At 28.4% G+C, this 20,069-nt stretch overlaps 3 protein-coding genes across 3 annotated transcripts in view; 2 read left to right on the top strand and 1 right to left on the bottom strand.

The window, feature by feature from the left end:
- Window positions 1–17,524, top strand: part of LOC107450772 (neprilysin) — a 68,473-nt gene extending 50,949 nt beyond the window's left edge. Inside the window, exons 20-22 of the mRNA XM_087154169.1 lie at window positions 11,413–11,514; window positions 15,683–15,759; window positions 17,386–17,524. Coding sequence (XP_087010295.1) covers window positions 11,413–11,514; window positions 15,683–15,759; window positions 17,386–17,488 — 282 coding nt within the window. The 3' untranslated portion in view covers window positions 17,489–17,524. The remainder of the gene's footprint in view (window positions 1–11,412; window positions 11,515–15,682; window positions 15,760–17,385) is intronic.
- On the top strand, window positions 1,860–5,139 carry LOC147802999 (uncharacterized). The gene is made up of 2 exons (XM_087153617.1): window positions 1,860–1,981; window positions 4,472–5,139. Exons 1-2 carry the CDS (start codon window positions 1,943–1,945, stop codon window positions 4,961–4,963), a joined length of 531 nt encoding a protein of 176 aa, XP_087009743.1. The 5' UTR covers window positions 1,860–1,942; the 3' UTR covers window positions 4,964–5,139.
- LOC147802998 (uncharacterized) lies at window positions 6,842–10,117 on the bottom strand. Its single transcript, XM_087153616.1, has 2 exons — window positions 9,996–10,117; window positions 6,842–7,505 (listed from the first exon to the last, which is right to left on the bottom strand). The coding sequence occupies exons 1-2, from the start codon at window positions 10,032–10,034 to the stop codon at window positions 7,014–7,016; spliced, it is 531 nt and encodes a 176-aa protein (XP_087009742.1). The 5' UTR covers window positions 10,035–10,117; the 3' UTR covers window positions 6,842–7,013.
- Window positions 17,525–20,069: the final 2,545 nt, after the last annotated feature.

The raw sequence follows: 20,069 nt of genomic DNA, 5'->3' as shown, positions 1-20,069 counted from the left end.
GCAAGATTGCCAATAGTAAAACATATACAAAAATAAAAATAGTTAATTTCTAATATTTTCTGACGCTATATTAAAAGGATTTAGGTTTCTAAACTTATAAGAAGTAAATTGTAAACATTAATTAATTAATTATAAATACCAAAATGAAAAATTAGGAAAACAGCTTATTAGAATTATTGTGGCACAAATTACATATGCTTATATATCTTATTAAATATTCTTATATTATACACATATATTTATTGTGACACATATGTATCCAATATCCTATACTTTATTGTACAGTGTGCAGAAAAAAAAAGAAAAAAAAAAGATTTTCACATTCTAGAACTCCATCTTAATGGTTCGAGGGGGGTAATTTCAAATATACTAATTAATGCAGACGATATTTTAAGTTACGAAATCAGACACAAAACGTACTTTCTCTGAATAAACATACTTTTTTTTCTGACAGATTCGGATTTCTGACTCCCAAAATATCGGGGATATATATATGGAAAATGAAGTCTACACAGTTTGGTCAAGAAAGCGATCTAAAGTTTGAATCTCTTAATGTTAACCTTACTTTTTTCGTCTTTCGCCATATCAGCGAGTTTTTAGAGCGAACTAAAAAAATTTGCATGCTATTATAAAATTCCTTAATAAAACGATAATTCCATGCAAAAAAAATATATATTTTAGCAAATATTTATTATTTTATTCAGTAATAGGCAAAAAAAATTTGAATTTCAAGTCATACAATTTCTTACATCATTTTAAAGTATGTAATTTTACATGGCAAAATACAAAATTTGAGCGAAATCGGTAGTAGTATACCACCCGGTATAAGCGGCGGAAGTGACGTCACAGTCAACCGGAGCTTATTTCTGCCCCAACCGGAAGTTGCTTATTTCTGCCCGACCATAAACCGGAAGTGACTTATTTCTGCCCTCCTATAAACCGGAAGTTGCTTATTTCTGCCCGCTTGCTTATTTCTGCCCGCCTGAAAATCGAAACTTCGTCTGCAACGTCATGGGGAGCTTATTTCTTTTTTTTCTTAAGCCTAACATATTTTTAGTTTCGGTTTCTGTTTTTAATTTAGTTTCGTTTTTTTAAATATTATTTAATTTATTAGTTTTTTGAGGGTGGCATCACTTATTATTTTAATATTAGTTTTTAAGGATGGCAACATTTAGAAACTTTGTTATTTGGGGAGATATTGTATATTATGAAGTTATGACGTCATCTCTTATTACATAACACATAAATGATATCATACTTTTACTCTAGTGGCGCCATCTATGTGGGAATAAAATAACTTTAAATCTATTTTAATATTTAAATCTGTTTTTAACATTATTTATTAAATATAATTAAGGCTGAGGATCGAACTCACGCCATCAAAAAGCCTTCGTGGGTCAGTAGTTGGATATCATAACCACTGACCCACGAATGCTTGGTTAGATATGTGTTAATAAGTTAAACTTTTGTATTCTGAACACGTGTATAAATGAAAAGGATTTGATATCGATATCATCCTGCAGTCTCATTGATATATTTTTCACTTAACCTTTGACAGTTATTAAATAATTATTTCTGCCCCTCTTAATGTTATGATAACTTTCTCTGGGTGGCAACGGTACTGACCATACACATGTTAAGATTTGACGTGTTTTGTGTGATAACACAACTACTGGTTACAGAGCGAGTCATTCTGATAACATATAACAAACTAGATCTTGGACTATGACGCATGTGTTGAATTCAGTTCCTTTCACTTGCGCTGGTAAATAGTTAAGCATGTGACAGTTTAACATTTTTCTGATTGGTTGTTAGAGTTATACTTTCATGATTTGGATAGAGTGACTAATTTCCCCTACCCCCCTCTTATATTAGTATTTCACTTGTTCTTCTGTTGTGTCTCGATTAAGTTTTTGAAAGTTTTTCAATTCACCATTTCGTTATGGACGGTTATTTAAACAGAAAACATGCTGAAACTGAAGTAAGTACTATTGATTTCTTAGTAATTTACTATGCTTTTAAATTTATTGTTAATAGAATTGTTTTATTTTAACTTCTAGCACTAATTCGTTTTTAGGCAGAGCATGTGACAAAACTTAGTTAACTTTCAAAATTTTATAACTACGTTATTTTTATTATATTGATGATAAATAGTATATTGATAATGTTAAATAGTATTATTTCTAAAACTACTGAGATGCGTTAATCTGTATCTTTAATTAACCAAGATAAAGTAAATTGTTTTGTACATTTTAATTAATTATTTTTATTTTGTTAATAACAAAAATTACTCATCTTCTTAGTTACAAATTAGGAATAGTTATTATTTTTTTTTTCATTGCGTAATCTAAATGAAGTTAATATTTCTTAAATTAACTTTCTATTTGTTAAAATTTATTAAGTATGTCTACTGTGAATATTAAAAGTATTAGAATTAAAGGTATATTAATTTTAAATTAATAAATATTAGTTTATACGATTAGGTATTTTTATCCCTATCGTTTGGATTTACGGCTATCAATGTTGTCATTTTTGAACCCAGAAGACAATGGAACTCCTAGATCTTGAGACAATACATGTCTTCGAACTTTGTGAGTACCCATGTTATATGAGGAGGAAGACTACGAAAACCTCCTACCCTTAGTCCGACGACAAATAGTGGGATTGGTTTCGTTAACCAGTATCCTGTGAATGTACAGAGATCAGAGGAAAACTTAAGGTTTTAATAAAATAAATTTGAATAATTTAAAAAAATACTATATGAAGTTAGAAAGAGACTATATTAATAACTCTTAATTTTAGTTATTTTTTAACGTAAATACAGTTGATATAAATGGCTATAATTATTATTTACCTATTTAATATTACTTATTATTAACCTATTCAATAAAAAAATACACCCTTTAATAATTAATACCAAAAAGTTTCATAAAAACTAGAAACTTATTACAAAAATATAAAAATTATTTTTGAAAAACTAGAAATTTTTCACAAAAGTAAAATTATTTTCTGAAATATTAGAAAATCTCCCTCAGTAATAAAAATATTTTCTAAAAACTAGAGCATTTTGTTAAAAAGAATAAATAACGACATATTTATATTATCAATTATATATTAAATTTCCTTAAAATTTCAAATGAATTATTTTAAATCTAAGAAACATGTAATGGGAATTTTTGCCGCTTTAAATTCAATTATATTAAAAACATGTAATAGGAATTTATCATTTTATTACGTCGTTTTATTCAGTTATTACAATATACGATTCATTTATTACAATATTATTACAATTACGTCGTTTTATTCATTTATTTCATCGTTTTATTACAATTTAATATCATAATAATGCAAATAACTTACTTTATTTTCAAATTAGGAGGTAATGTTAAACTATTTATAGCCTTTCTATTTGAAAGTATATATTTAAATGATACTGATTACAGAACTTGAACATGTTATCTATTTCTCACAAAATTTTACAAAGATAATGCCTGTCCGGGACGTTCGGGGCTTATCCACGTTTTATCAATTAGTCATAATAACATAGTGCTTCATACTTGTTATAGAACGTGGGAATAAAATTATTTCTTAGAAAATTGTTAAGAAACATATGATGTATGCTCGCAGAAGTGATTGGGTGAAACTTTGAATATAATGTTATTTATTTTATTAAAATATATTTTGTCTTTATTGATCATTTTCACATGTGAAAAAGTTTATATTATCAAGAAAAAATTACACTCTTTAATAATTAATAGAAAAAGTTTCAGAAAAATATATAGAATTTTCTGAAAAACTAGGAGATTTTAGCAAAAACTTAAATATTTTTATAAAACTAACAAATTTTTAACAAAAAAAGTAAAAATATTTTCTTGAAAGAGAATTTTTTTTTGTAAAAGCATAAATATTTTCTTAAAAGATAGAAAATTTTTAACAAAAAGTTAAAATTTTTTCTTAAAAGATCGAAAATTTTTCTAAGAACATAAATATTTTCCTAAAAGATAGAAAATTTTTAACAAAAAGTTAAAATATTTTATTAAAAGACAAAAGTTTTTGCAAAAACGTAAATATTTTCTAAAAAGATAGAAAATTTTGTGAAAAAGTTTGAAGTATTTTTATAAAATTAGCAAATTTTTAACAAAATGTTTAAAAGATAGAAGATTTCTTGTAAAAACATAAATATTTTCTCAAAAGATTGAAAATTCTGTTAAAAAGTTTGAAATATTTTTATAAAACAAGTAAATTTTTTTTGCAAAAAGTTAAAATATTTTCTTAAAAGTGAACGTTTCATATTTGTTTTTGTAAAAAGATTTATTTTAGACAGAACTCAGGAGGTAAAGACTTTTACTTTGCAAATAAATTCTTAATCGTAGTAATCGAAAGGAGTTATGAACATTATCATAAACATTTTAACTGTGTGTTGTTAATTATTTTTCTTGGTGTCTCAAAATTTTCTTTTTTTTTATTGTAGGAAGGAAACAGAAAAGGATTCTCAGCTTTAGTCATTGATTTTGAAGGTTTTCAACTTTCATCAGGGGCATACATTGTCAAAGAACTTGCTTTTCATGCTGTAAAAGGTAATTCCATTACCGGAGTGTGTACATTCCAACCACCGTTTCCGTTTGAAGAACTTCCAACACAACAGAAAATGCAATATTCTTGGACAGTCCGAAATATTCATCAAATAGATTGGAACCAAGGAGAATTACCCTACGTTAAATTTCATACTATGTTGACTTTTTTGTGTGATATGTATTCACATATCTATGTGAAAGGACTCGGAAAACGGAAATTTTTAGAAATTCTAACCGGCAGAGTGTTTTACAGTTTGGAAGATTTTGGCTGTCCTAAAGTAGATGAACTGATACCAACTTTTTCATCGTGCACTATACATTCACCAGATTTTAAGCATTGTGCTCTCGTTAAAGCGAAAGCATTTGGACGATTTCTACTAGACCTATAAATAGGACAAGCACTCGGAATTCAGCATAAAGCTGTTCCTGGAAGTAATATAGTAAATCTTATAAATGACTTTTTTGCGAAATAGAAAATCAGCTCCAGTGGGGGGGAAATGTATTTTTAAAAACATTAAACGATGTTCAATTACCAGCAAATTTATATGAAAATAGAAAAATTATATAGTAAAAGTCAAATTTTTAAAAAAACCCGTGATGTATGCTCGCAGAAGTGGCGAGGTGAAACTTTGAATAAAAATGTTATTTATTTTATTGAAATATATTTTGTCTTTATTGAGCATTTTCACGGGTGAAAAAGTTTATATTATCAAGAAAAATGTCACCCATTAATAAACAATGCAAAAAGTTTCAGAAAAATATCTAGAACTTTTTGAAAAACTAGGAAATTATTACAAAAACATAAATATTTTCTTAAAAGATAGAAAAATTTTGTTAAAAAGTTTGAAATATTTTTATAAAACTAGCAAATTTTTAACAAAAAGTAAAAATATTTTCTTAAAAGAGAAATTGTTTTTATAAAAACATAATTACTTTCTTAAAAGATAGAAAATTTTTAACAGAAAGTTAAAATATTTTATTAAAAGAGAAAATTTTTAGTAAAAACATAAATATTTTTCTTAAGAGATAGAAAATTTTGTTAAAAAGTTTGAAATATTTTTATAAAACTAGCAAATTTTTAACAAAAAGTCAAAATATTTTCTTAAAAGAGAAAATTTTTTGTAAAGACATAAATATTTTCTGAAAAACTAGAAAATTTTGTTAAAAAGAAATAAAAATGTTACATTATTTCCTAGTTCGTTAAGATTTTAAGATGATTACTTTAAGTTAGATCAATAAATATTTTCTATAAAATCATTTTAACATTAATTTTGAATCATGAAGGCAGGAGAATCCGTTGGTTCTATGAAGCATTCAGAGTGTGGGACAAGGACCCATATTTAAATACTACTTTCTACAAAGTTCATCCTCCATCCAGACTCCCATCTCTATGAATTCGTCGAAAAAAACTTTCCAAAAAGCTTGAGATATATGGGACTCGATCACAACATTTTTCACAACTCTTTTTCAAAGCTTGAGATATATGGGACTCGATCACAACATTTTTCATCTGAATGCTTCATAGAACCAACGGATTCTCCTGCCTTCATGATTCAAAATTAATGTTAAAATGATTTTATAGAAAATATTTATTGATCTAACTTAAAGTAATCATCTTAAAATCTTAACGAACTAGGAAATAATGTAACATTTTTATTTCTTTTTAACAAAATTTTCTAGTTTTTCAGAAAATATTTATGTCTTTACAAAAAATTTTCTCTCTTAAGAAAATATTTTGACTTTTTGTTAAAAATTTGCTAGTTTTATAAAAATATTTCAAACTTTTTAACAAAATTTTCTATCTCTTAAGAAAAATATTTATGTTTTTACTAAAAATTTTCTCTTTTAATAAAATATTTTAACTTTCTGTTAAAAATTTTCTATCTTTTAAGAAAGTAATTATGTTTTTATAAAAACAATTTCTCTTTTAAGAAAATATTTTTACTTTTTGTTAAAAATTTGCTAGTTTTATAAAAATATTTCAAACTTTTTAACAAAATTTTTCTATCTTTTAAGAAAATATTTATGTTTTTGTAATAATTTCCTAGTTTTTCAAAAAGTTCTAGATATTTTTCTGAAACTTTTTGCATTGTTTATTAATGGGTGACATTTTTCTTGATAATATAAACTTTTTCACCCGTGAAAATGCTCAATAAAGACAAAATATATTTCAATAAAATAAATAACATTTTTATTCAAAGTTTCACCTCGCCACTTCTGCGAGCATACATCACGGGTTTTTTTAAAAATTTGACTTTTACTATATAATTTTTCTATTTTCATATAAATTTGCTGGTAATTGAACATCGTTTAATGTTTTTAAAAATACATTTCCCCCCCACTGGAGCTGATTTTCTATTTCGCAAAAAAGTCATTTATAAGATTTACTATATTACTTCCAGGAACAGCTTTATGCTGAATTCCGAGTGCTTGTCCTATTTATAGGTCTAGTAGAAATCGTCCAAATGCTTTCGCTTTAACGAGAGCACAATGCTTAAAATCTGGTGAATGTATAGTGCACGATGAAAAAGTTGGTATCAGTTCATCTACTTTAGGACAGCCAAAATCTTCCAAACTGTAAAACACTCTGCCGGTTAGAATTTCTAAAAATTTCCGTTTTCCGAGTCCTTTCACATAGATATGTGAATACATATCACACAAAAAAGTCAACATAGTATGAAATTTAACGTAGGGTAATTCTCCTTGGTTCCAATCTATTTGATGAATATTTCGGACTGTCCAAGAATATTGCATTTTCTGTTGTGTTGGAAGTTCTTCAAACGGAAACGGTGGTTGGAATGTACACACTCCGGTAATGGAATTACCTTTTACAGCATGAAAAGCAAGTTCTTTGACAATGTATGCCCCTGATGAAAGTTGAAAACCTTCAAAATCAATGACTAAAGCTGAGAATCCTTTTCTGTTTCCTTCCTACAATAAAAAAAAAGAAAATTTTGAGACACCAAGAAAAATAATTAACAACACACAGTTAAAATGTTTATGATAATGTTCATAACTCCTTTCGATTACTACGATTAAGAATTTATTTGCAAAGTAAAAGTCTTTACCTCCTGAGTTCTGTCTAAAATAAATCTTTTTACAAAAACAAATATGAAACGTTCACTTTTAAGAAAATATTTTAACTTTTTGCAAAAAAAATTTACTTGTTTTATAAAAATATTTCAAACTTTTTAACAGAATTTTCAATCTTTTGAGAAAATATTTATGTTTTTACAAGAAATCTTCTATCTTTTAAACATTTTGTTAAAAATTTGCTAATTTTATAAAAATACTTCAAACTTTTTCACAAAATTTTCTATCTTTTTAGAAAATATTTACGTTTTTGCAAAAACTTTTGTCTTTTAATAAAATATTTTAACTTTTTGTTAAAAATTTTCTATCTTTTAGGAAAATATTTATGTTCTTAGAAAAATTTTCGATCTTTTAAGAAAAAATTTTAACTTTTTGTTAAAAATTTTCTATCTTTTAAGAAAATATTTATGCTTTTACAAAAAAAAATTCTCTTTCAAGAAAATATTTTTACTTTTTTTGTTAAAAATTTGTTAGTTTTATAAAAATATTTAAGTTTTTGCTAAAATCTCCTAGTTTTTCAGAAAATTCTATATATTTTTCTGAAACTTTTTCTATTAATTATTAAAGAGTGTAATTTTTTCTTGATAATATAAACTTTTTCACATGTGAAAATGATCAATAAAGACAAAATATATTTTAATAAAATAAATAACATTATATTCAAAGTTTCACCCAATCACTTCTGCGAGCATACATCATATGTTTCTTAACAATTTTCTAAGAAATAATTTTATTCCCACGTTCTATAACAAGTATGAAGCACTATGTTATTATGACTAATTGATAAAACGTGGATAAGCCCCGAACGTCCCGGACAGGCATTATCTTTGTAAAATTTTGTGAGAAATAGATAACATGTTCAAGTTCTGTAATCAGTATCATTTAAATATATACTTTCAAATAGAAAGGCTATAAATAGTTTAACATTACCTCCTAATTTGAAAATAAAGTAAGTTATTTGCATTATTATGATATTAAATTGTAATAAAACGATGAAATAAATGAATAAAACGACGTAATTGTAATAATATTGTAATAAATGAATCGTATATTGTAATAACTGAATAAAACGACGTAATAAAATGATAAATTCCTATTACATGTTTTTAATATAATTGAATTTAAAGCGGCAAAAATTCCCATTACATGTTTCTTAGATTTAAAATAATTCATTTGAAATTTTAAGGAAATTTAATATATAATTGATAATATAAATATGTCGTTATTTATTCTTTTTAACAAAATGCTCTAGTTTTTAGAAAATATTTTTATTACTGAGGGAGATTTTCTAATATTTCAGAAAATAATTTTACTTTTGTGAAAAATTTCTAGTTTTTCAAAAATAATTTTTATATTTTTGTAATAAGTTTCTAGTTTTTATGAAACTTTTTGGTATTAATTATTAAAGGGTGTATTTTTTTATTGAATAGGTTAATAATAAGTAATATTAAATAGGTAAATAATAATTATAGCCATTTATATCAACTGTATTTACGTTAAAAAATAACTAAAATTAAGAGTTATTAATATAGTCTCTTTCTAACTTCATATAGTATTTTTTTAAATTATTCAAATTTATTTTATTAAAACCTTAAGTTTTCCTCTGATCTCTGTACATTCACAGGATACTGGTTAACGAAACCAATCCCACTATTTGTCGTCGGACTAAGGGTAGGAGGTTTTCGTAGTCTTCCTCCTCATATAACATGGGTACTCACAAAGTTCGAAGACATGTATTGTCTCAAGATCTAGGAGTTCCATTGTCTTCTGGGTTCAAAAATGACAACATTGATAGCCGTAAATCCAAACGATAGGGATAAAAATACCTAATCGTATAAACTAATATTTATTAATTTAAAATTAATATACCTTTAATTCTAATACTTTTAATATTCACAGTAGACATACTTAATAAATTTTAACAAATAGAAAGTTAATTTAAGAAATATTAACTTCATTTAGATTACGCAATGAAAAAAAAAATAATAACTATTCCTAATTTGTAACTAAGAAGATGAGTAATTTTTGTTATTAACAAAATAAAAATAATTAATTAAAATGTACAAAACAATTTACTTTATCTTGGTTAATTAAAGATACAGATTAACGCATCTCAGTAGTTTTAGAAATAATACTATTTAACATTATCAATATACTATTTATCATCAATATAATAAAAATAACGTAGTTATAAAATTTTGAAAGTTAACTAAGTTTTGTCACATGCTCTGCCTAAAAACGAATTAGTGCTAGAAGTTAAAATAAAACAATTCTATTAACAATAAATTTAAAAGCATAGTAAATTACTAAGAAATCAATAGTACTTACTTCAGTTTCAGCATGTTTTCTGTTTAAATAACCGTCCATAACGAAATGGTGAATTGAAAAACTTTCAAAAACTTAATCGAGACACAACAGAAGAACAAGTGAAATACTAATATAAGAGGGGGGTAGGGGAAATTAGTCACTCTATCCAAATCATGAAAGTATAACTCTAACAACCAATCAGAAAAATGTTAAACTGTCACATGCTTAACTATTTACCAGCGCAAGTGAAAGGAACTGAATTCAACACATGCGTCATAGTCCAAGATCTAGTTTGTTATATGTTATCAGAATGACTCGCTCTGTAACCAGTAGTTGTGTTATCACACAAAACACGTCAAATCTTAACATGTGTATGGTCAGTACCGTTGCCACCCAGAGAAAGTTATCATAACATTAAGAGGGGCAGAAATAATTATTTAATAACTGTCAAAGGTTAAGTGAAAAATATATCAATGAGACTGCAGGATGATATCGATATCAAATCCTTTTCATTTATACACGTGTTCAGAATACAAAAGTTTAACTTATTAACACATATCTAACCAAGCATTCGTGGGTCAGTGGTTATGATATCCAACTACTGACCCACGAAGGCTTTTTGATGGCGTGAGTTCGATCCTCAGCCTTAATTATATTTAATAAATAATGTTAAAAACAGATTTAAATATTAAAATAGATTTAAAGTTATTTTATTCCCACATAGATGGCGCCACTAGAGTAAAAGTATGATATCATTTATGTGTTATGTAATAAGAGATGACGTCATAACTTCATAATATACAATATCTCCCCAAATAACAAAGTTTCTAAATGTTGCCATCCTTAAAAACTAATATTAAAATAATAAGTGATGCCACCCTCAAAAAACTAATAAATTAAATAATATTTAAAAAAACGAAACTAAATTAAAAACAGAAACCGAAACTAAAAATATGTTAGGCTTAAGAAAAAAAAGAAATAAGCTCCCCATAACGTTGCAGACGAAGTTTCGATTTTCAGGCGGGCAGAAATAAGCAAGCGGGCAGAAATAAGCAACTTCCGGTTTATAGGAGGGCAGAAATAAGTCACTTCCGGTTTATGGTCGGGCAGAAATAAGCAACTTCCGGTTGGGGCAGAAATAAGCTCCGGTTGACTGTGACGTCACTTCCGCCGCTTATACCGGGTGGTATACTACTATCGGTTTAATAGTTAATGAGAAATCGAATTTTAATTATACAACTTTTTTAAATATCGTCTGCACTAATTAATTATCATAGTTGAGGGCATCCCCTAGAACCATAAAGATTGAAACCAAAAACGCAATCATTAGACCAAAAGTCATTCAGGATGCTTCGTTTTTTTTTTTTTTTTTTTTTTGAAGCAAAATACATTAAATATTAATTGCTTTTGTGTTTTTATTTGCGCACATTATTTTTAGATGCTTGAAGAACTCATTTCTGAAAATGATGCTATCTTGAAGAAGAGTTTACCAGCTTTGCGATATTCAATGCAACAATTAGTATTTATATCAATGGCTCAGGTAGTAATAAATTTTGGAAATCTATTTCAGAATTCAAAAAGTTAATTTATTTACTATAATATTCGGTTAACTTTCTTTTCTTTAATAACTACATCTTTTTATGCTCTAAAGAAATAGACGTTTCTGAAAGCATTGGAAATTAACAAATTTTTAGTTCTACTCATTCAGAATTTTTCAGAAATGATGCATTTAAATACTTTTCTTTATAGACCGGGTTTTGATTAACCCCTTCCTTCTCGCTCCTGTGAAAATTACGGGTGAGGTTTCGCCCTCTATTTCTCGCTCCCGTGAAATTTCCGGGCTGGAGTGTTCAGTAGCAACGCGCCAATAAGAATAAAACAAATTCATTTCTTTTGCCCGGAAAACGTTTTATTTCTCATTTTACTCACCAGATGGCTGTACCAGAATATTTTTAAGGTAATTATAGATAGTTCGTTTATTTTAAACTAGATGTCAGCACTAATCAAATATGTATATTTGGCAAAATAGGCACTTTTATGGTCGTTTTCTTGAAAATTAACCGATCGTTAAGGGGCTAAGCATTTTTGAATACTTGCTAGTTTAAAGCATTTTTTTTTTTAAAGTTTTTAGAGCATTTAATTTGTTTTTGGGGCATTTGTTTAATTTTGTGACATTTCTTTTAGTTTTGGGGCAATTTTTTTACTGTACATTAGCTTAGTTTTATGGCATTTTGTTTAATTTTTGGAACATTTTTTTCTTAGTTTTTTTTTTAAATTTTAGGGTATTTTTTTTTTTCGACAGCTGAATTTCTGTAGACCCATCCAGTCGAAATAATTTGAGCTCTGATTGATTTTCAGCTGTTACAGAAAAATAGGCTAATCCTAAACATCTAAATCTTATCATTTGGGGAAATTTATTTCTGAGTTTGGTTAGACAGTTTGCATACATTAAAGCAGTTTTTCTTTCTTCTTTATCCTGTAATTATTTTTTAATTTAACATTAATTTTGAAATGTAATGAAAATTGCATTTCACTTTCTCTTAATATAAATTTTATAATACATTTGTAAGTTATATGAAATTTCAGGAAAGAAATGTTATTTTGGATTGAAATCTTATGAAACAAGGGATTTTTTTCATTTTACTAGATGATTTTCATGGCATTTTTTTTTTCTTCAATTTTAAGGCATTACTAGGGATTTTTTAGATCATCAACCCAGCCTCTATTCATCGTAATATAATTACTTATTTCTATTCAAAATTATTCAAATAGGCCTCAACGTTTTACTCATTCGTTATTGTTATTACTTTATGCAAATAACTATCAAAACTCCATCAAAATTTCGTTTTCATTACTAACAAAAATGTGTTCGCTCATTATCAGTACTACTCTATATCGAAAAATCCTTTCTGTTCTGAAAAATCTGTTCGAAAAATCCTTTTTTTTTCTGCATGCCCTGTCGGCTATGTTATAATGATAATAATAATAAGAAGAAGAATACTAATACATTACGAAATGAAATTTTTATATGCCAGAACATCTTTTTTTGTTGATTGCATAGTTGTTGTTGTTGTTGTTACTAATGCTACTTGACAATATCAGAAAGCCTGCCATGGGAATCCAAGCAGATTTTCAAGGCAGAGGGTACGTTTCTTATTTTCAGTGGCGCCATCTATGAATGGCCGTGAATACCACTTCAGCCACACACACACGTCGAACCCCGTTTAACAGGGACGACCTATTCAAGCTCCATTCCTTTTCATTCACAGATCGTAATTTTGACCTGAACGACCAATCATCAATAGATGTTGCTTTCGGCTCGAATGATAAATCTCGATTGGTATTGCATTGGAAACTAAACCGCATTTGTGTTACATGTAGAGGAAAACCACGAAAACCTTTCATAGCGAGTCTGACAGCAAGGAAACCCAGGATCCGTCAACCACTGTGGTCGGTGTGAGCCGGACGCACAATCAGTATCGGCCAGTCACCTCTGGCATTCGAACAATGCTCACCTCATTGGGAGAAGAACGCTCTATCTCCTGAGCTCCCGCTACTCACACTTTAAAAAAGATTATCAGCAATCATGTTTTTCCTTTGCAGTTCCTTTGCAGTATATTCAGATTTTTGCACAAAAGCAAGTTTGTCTTGATGTTCATCCTACATCATTGAAAATATTCATCGCTTACAAGCAAGTAGCATACCAACACTTAATTTAAGAAAGGCGAAATACAAATAATTCCGCCTTTACGTGAAAATCAGTATTATAACAAGATTCTGCAAGGAAGAAACTGCTAAAATGTTTTATAAAATATAAGTTGCAAGATGCAATTGCAAATGAGATGCCAATTTTAAAATGCATCAGCGTGTTTTTACATGAGTGCTTGTTGCTTGCTGCGTCTATTTTGCTCAAAAAATAGACTTGTAGCGGCGTTTTAGCCTCTAATCACGTTAAACAAGAAATAAATTTTCTTTTAAAAATTCGAATTCCTATAGTCAAATTGTTAATTTTGTAACTTGCAATGATTCTACAGAAAATTTGTTCGAGTTCAGTGCTACAGTTTTCTCGTTACAGGCACCTCGCTTTAAACTCCTCGAATACTTTAACTATGATCAGATTGTGCTTCAGACATAAATTATTTTATTTCAACTTATTGTTGCTTGGATGAAATTGTCCCAATTTTAAACTTTAACTTAATGTTTGCGATCAACAATTTTTTTTCACGAGATGGTCAGTCTTGATAGTAAAATCAAACAATAAAGTGATTTTTGATGGGATATTAAGTTGAAAACCATTAAATTATGATGGTTCATTAGGGATTACTTTTGTTGAGCCATCCAACAAAACCATGTTTGTTTTTATCATGTTGAACCAGCTCCAATTCCTAGAATGGGGTGACCATTGATCTGATGATACCATCATCTTGATGGTATCATCAAGGAGGGATAAGGATTTTAATGGATGCTCATGATGATAATCATCTTGTTCATGTTAATCCATCATTAAAAAAAACAATCAAAAATATCCTTTTTGAACGCAAATTATTTTTTCTTTTATTTTCTTGGTAAAAATGAGTGTACCTGCACCATGGAAACATGGAAAAGAAGAAAGAACTATGCATTATCTTAAGTGTAATTATTGAACACACTACTTTCTTGAGATTTATCAGCAGGACATTTATTATTTTTTTTTTTTTAATCTTGACATATATTGCATCTTAACTGCTACTTTTCACTATGATTTGTTTATGAACCTGATTGGCGAAAACCCGTTTTGGAGGATCCTGTCCCTTCAACTAATGAGCACGCTTAACGCAACAATGGAAATAAATGAGAAAAAAATGCATTAGGAATTTTAACTTAATCTGTTGTACTCACTTTTGATGTGTTGTTTGTTTAGCCAAAAGGTTAAGTTTGAAAAATTCACTTATTGTCAAAACTAGTCACTTTATTCTTCTTCGTCGCCAGCACTACAGCCCAGTGCAGGCCGAAGCTTTCTCAAATAGCTGCCTCCAGGCAGGGTGACTTTGAGCTAGATTTTTCCACTTGTTTATTCCCAGCAATTTTAAGTCATTCTCAACACTGTCCAACCATCTTGTAGCTGGTCTCCCTCTTCTTCCAGTTCCTTCAATTTTCGAAAAAGTAAGCTTTTTAACTAGATCTAAATCTTCACGCCGAAAAACGTGCCCCAACCATCTGATCCTGTAGGCCTTATTAGCCCTCAAAATATTGGGTAATCTATATTTATTGTATATCTCATGATTATATAAACTTCTCCAAATATTATTTTCCTTAACTGCTCCAAAAATTGACCGAAGGATCTTTCCTTCAAAAATGAGTAGTCTATTTTCCTCTGCTTTATTAATTGCCCAGGTCTCGCTACCATATAGAATAATTGGTCTGATAAAGGTTTTGTATAGATTTACTTTTGTACCAATGGAGAAGAATTTCGATTTTAATTGGTTCCTCAGACCAAAAGTCACTCTATCCTAAACTTTCTGATATCATTATCTTATTTACTGACATTTTGAACAAATTTTGTTGTTAAAATCTTTACAAGAGTATCTTAAATAAACCGTTTTGAACACCTAAATTTGTATTTGTTTTTCATTATAATTCACCCCTTCTCATTTTTTACTGTGAGAATGAGCTAAAATTGCTCTAAATTGAACTTGCTTTTTCCAGTTTTCTTTTTTTTAATCTTATAGCTTTTATGCGAATCAAGAAGCCGTCAATTGGAGGAAGAGAAATATCGAAATGATAATCATGCTCCTACATACATAAGGTATGAATCAAATATAAAAATATTTATTTATTCAATAATAAAAAAGAATATGCAGGTTTTTTATTTATTTATTTTTTAAAGTACCACTTGATGTTTCCAATTGAAATCTTCAACTCGCAAGTAAAATATCGCTAATTTTAAATCGAATCAAAACTTTCTTTATCTATACCATACTGGCTGTTTGTATCTAAAAAACATGTCACAAGAAATGTAAACAATTATTTTGTTTATTACTCTGTTATTTCTGCGTATAATTAATTGTATTTCAAACATGAAAATGTTGCGAAATAGTTCTAATTCATTCGAATTTAACGAAATTGTTTGAGTATGTAAGATGCTCAGTATAATATTGCCATAATTAAAAACGTTCAACACATTTGTCTCAAAGCACAGTGTAGAAACTGGAGGCTCATAAACTTCACGAAACTTTTTTCGTTTTTGACGAAACTCTTTCCTGATATTTGCTCCGAGCAAAAATTTCGTCGAACTTCTAGAAGAAGTGACGAAATAATTTTTGTAATTTCTTCGAGGAAGCGAATTTCGTCCAAATTTAAGAAATATTTCATCATTCTATTTTTTTTTTTTTTTTTTTTTTTTTTTTTAAAGAAGCATTGTAGCACTTTATAACCATTTTATCATGGGCACCATATTGGTGCTGGGTGGAAAAAAAATATAAAGTTATCATGCGGTAAGGAAAACTGTATGATAAAAACGATTGAATTGACCGTTGAACGATTTGAATTGACCGTTTTAATCCGTTTATGATTAAGGTGAAAAACAAAGAAAAACTTATGTCGAAAACAGCTTTAAACCGTGAAATATATGGAGCGATCCTGCTAAAAAAAAAGGGGGGATTTTTTGCAGCACGCGGGTAACAATTAACAACAGAAAAAATCTATCTTCAAACAATTTTTTTTTTTTTTCTGTACTGAGTACAGTAATATTTTACAGTGTAAACATAGGGGGCTTTCCGACGGTAAGGAATATCTACGGTATCTTACGGTTAGGAAAACTGTATGATAAAAACTTCGATTTGAATTGACCGTTTTAATCCGTTTATGATTAAGGTGAAAAACAAAGAAAAACTTATGTCGAAAACAGCTTTAAACCGTGAAATATATGGAGCAATCCTGTTAAAAAAAAGGGGGGGATTTTTTGCAGCACGCGGGTAACAATTAACAACAGAAAAAATCTATCTTCAAACAATTTTTTTTCTTCTGTATAATTTACAGTAATATTTTACAGTGCAATCATAGGAGGCTTTCCGATATACCGGCAAGGTGACAGAGAGAACAAAACCACTAAAAGTATGCTTCTATAATCTTTATAAACATTAAAAAAGTCAATATGTTAATTTGATTGCTGTTCTCTCTGGGGGTTGTTGTTGTTAATTTACGTCGCACTAGAGCTGCACAAAGGGCTATTGGCGACGGTCTGGGAAACATCCCTTCTCTCTGGGGGAAAAATAATTTGTTATAAACAGGAGCGTATTTCTAAATTGAAATTTATCTCTCATTTTATATTTATAATTATTTATTATTTAATTTATCCTTTTATTTGCCTATTTAACATTTCGTCTTTTTACTTATGTCACTAATTTATTGCTTTTGTATTTATTTTTTGAAGGTTAAATGGAATGGTGAGAAACTCAAAAACATTTGGAAACATATTTAACTGTAAGCCTGGAAGCAATATGAATCCTATTGAAAAGTGTATTTTTCTTGAATGAAATAATAATAATAAATAAAAGCAATATATAAATCTACATATTTTTAACGTTTTGTATTTATAGTTCTTGTTAACTTCAGTTAAAAAAAAAATAAAACGCATCATGGTTTGTCTGTGAATTGTTTAATTCAGTATTACTGGCTGATAAAAGCTAATGCCAACTCTCTGTCAAAGTGAGTTGTAATTTTATATACTGGGAAACATTATTACAAGATATAATAAAAACGTAGCCAAGCAAAAATTACACATTACGCAGAGTGCTCCGTAAAGACCGCCCATAACATCTACTTCTAGAATCCCTTTCAAAAATGAAGGTAAAAAAAAGTATACAATCTTGAAGGTCGAAAGACAATATTTAAACGAGGAAGGAAAAAAAACGTAATCGAATTTTAAAGAATCAAAAGCGAGGAAAGCGGTTGTACAGAACATCAAATCCAGTTTGATTGTAGGTTGAAATTTGATGGCGTTTCGATCATTCGTTGTTAAAATTCTTTCTGTTTCCTCTATCAATGAAACAAGCTTTGCTTTTCGTATAGCCATCTTCTTTAACTGTAACTTGTCAATCTTCGATAGCGTTTTTTTTTTCCCTCCATCGCTTAAGTTTTATGTGACAACCTCCGATGTGTGCAATTTTTTGTCTTCATTTTTGCTCTAAGAATTCAAAATACTATACATGTAAAGGAGACCTACATGGAACACCTTTTATTTTATTGACAAATATAAAAATATTTATTTATTCAATAATAAAAAAAGAATATGCAGGTTTTTTATTTATTTATTTTTTAAAGTACCACTTGATGTTTCCAATTGAAATCTTCAACTCGCAAGTAAAATATCTCCAATTTTAAATCGAATCAAAACTTTCTTTATCTATACCTAAACAATGTTTCTCATGTTTCTAAAAAACATGATGACACAAGAAATGTAAACAATTATCAAACTAAATTTTAATTTATCTTTAACTGCTTTAAAACTGTCACTCGCTTTCGAGAGGAGATCAAATCTTACAATCAAAATTTCAACCGTTTTTCGACTCACTGGAATGCACAAATTTCAGTTAGAGCTACAGGCCAGATGACAATAAAAATTTAGATTATTTCCTTACCGCTAACGATGCATCTCGAAAATATGCATCTATCGCTAAAAGAAAATACTCTAAAATACGCATACAAAAATACGCATCTAATTACGCACTCCTCGAAATGCTAAAATACGCAGTAAGTATCTCGAAAATTCCTATTACAACAAAGTTAAGCTTAAATTAAAGAGAGTTTTTGAAAACCTTGGATAAGACACAAATCTGCCGGCAGATCTGGGATGAAATATGCCCATTAAATTTTCAGTTTTTTTTTATTTATTTATTTATTTTTTTAAAAAAACTTTATCCAACAGTAGTGTAACAGTTAGGCTGTCTGCATTCTGTCCGAGAGGTCAGGAATTAAAATCCCAGAAGGGACGTGTAGTATGGTATACTACATATTAAATAAAATCAATTGTTAATTTTAATTTAATTATCTAATTTCATTATCTAATCATTGTTAATTCTAATTTAATTATCTAATCATCTTAATTCATGTAATCATCATCATTCATCTAATTTAATAATCATTTGTTAATTGTTATTTTGTTAATAATGTATTAAACGCTTAAATAATTGTAACTGTTAAATTTGTGATAAACTTTTAATTGTATGTTTTTTAATTTCTTCTTTTTACACTTGTAATTAATGTTATTTAGTTATCAGTATTCAATAATTCTTTGCAATATATTTCATGTAATATTTAAGTTTTAAGCCTCAATTGGTTTTGTAACCTTGGGAAAGTAATCTTTCTCTGCATGTATGTTCTTCCTTTAAAAGAAGATTCCTCCTTTTGTTACTTGCTGACAGCAAGATGTATGTCCAGTCAGCAAACCCCTATTGTTGGATGGAGAGGGAATGTCAGCAAGTCCTCTTTCCCACGTTTCGGCTTGCATCAATTGCAAAGCGCCCCTTTTGATCTTATGATGGCGCCAAGAATGTTCCAGAACATTCCACAAAATTCTTTACCAGGTGTATCACCACTTTAGACAACCCCGCTTCATGTTTGGCATGGAGCTTAACAATTAATTTCGCCAGTTGGCCAATATTTGCAGCTCTGTGATTTGCCCCTCAGATCCTTCTCCAGCCAACCGAATGGTTATTCGCAAAAGTTTAATTTTTTTGGCGAGAGTTTTCTCCCCTATCTTCATAATGAAGAAATAGTCAGTAGCAGTTGTTTTTCTCTCAATTGTAGTTTTGTTTAGTTCTTGCGGCTTAGGCCGAGATTTCTGGTGTTGGCATGTTTGCCAAGCATTTTTACCTGTTTTTAAATGTTATTTTACAAATAAAATAGTATTTTGCATCTTAAAGAATGTATCTGGTGAGTAATTTTACAGTATAAGTTGTTTTCTCTTCCTTTTTTTTCAGCATGCTCCTTTGTTGCCTTACCTTAATATTTGCACCCACTTCCACTGTATACCACTTATACTTTTTCGGCCTTTACATAATTAGTATCTAAATTTTATTTAATCGTAAATTGACTTAATGTTAGTCACCCCCCTTT

This window comes from Parasteatoda tepidariorum, chromosome 10 (assembly GCF_982258835.1).
Source record: "Parasteatoda tepidariorum strain Cologne lab strain chromosome 10, Ptep-v5.0, whole genome shotgun sequence".
Lineage (NCBI taxonomy): Eukaryota > Metazoa > Arthropoda > Arachnida > Araneae > Theridiidae > Parasteatoda > Parasteatoda tepidariorum.
This window is presented reverse-complemented; position numbering and strand designations above follow the sequence as displayed.

Coding starts and splice junctions, on each gene's coding strand:
- LOC147802999 (XM_087153617.1), top strand. CDS start 1,943: ATGGACGGTTATTTAAACAGAAAACATGCTGAAACTGAA. Junction 1,982..4,471: donor GAAAACATGCTGAAACTGAA/GTAAGTACTATT, acceptor TTTTTATTGTAG/GAAGGAAACAGAAAAGGATT.
- LOC147802998 (XM_087153616.1), bottom strand. CDS start 10,034: ATGGACGGTTATTTAAACAGAAAACATGCTGAAACTGAA. Junction 7,506..9,995: donor GAAAACATGCTGAAACTGAA/GTAAGTACTATT, acceptor TTTTTATTGTAG/GAAGGAAACAGAAAAGGATT.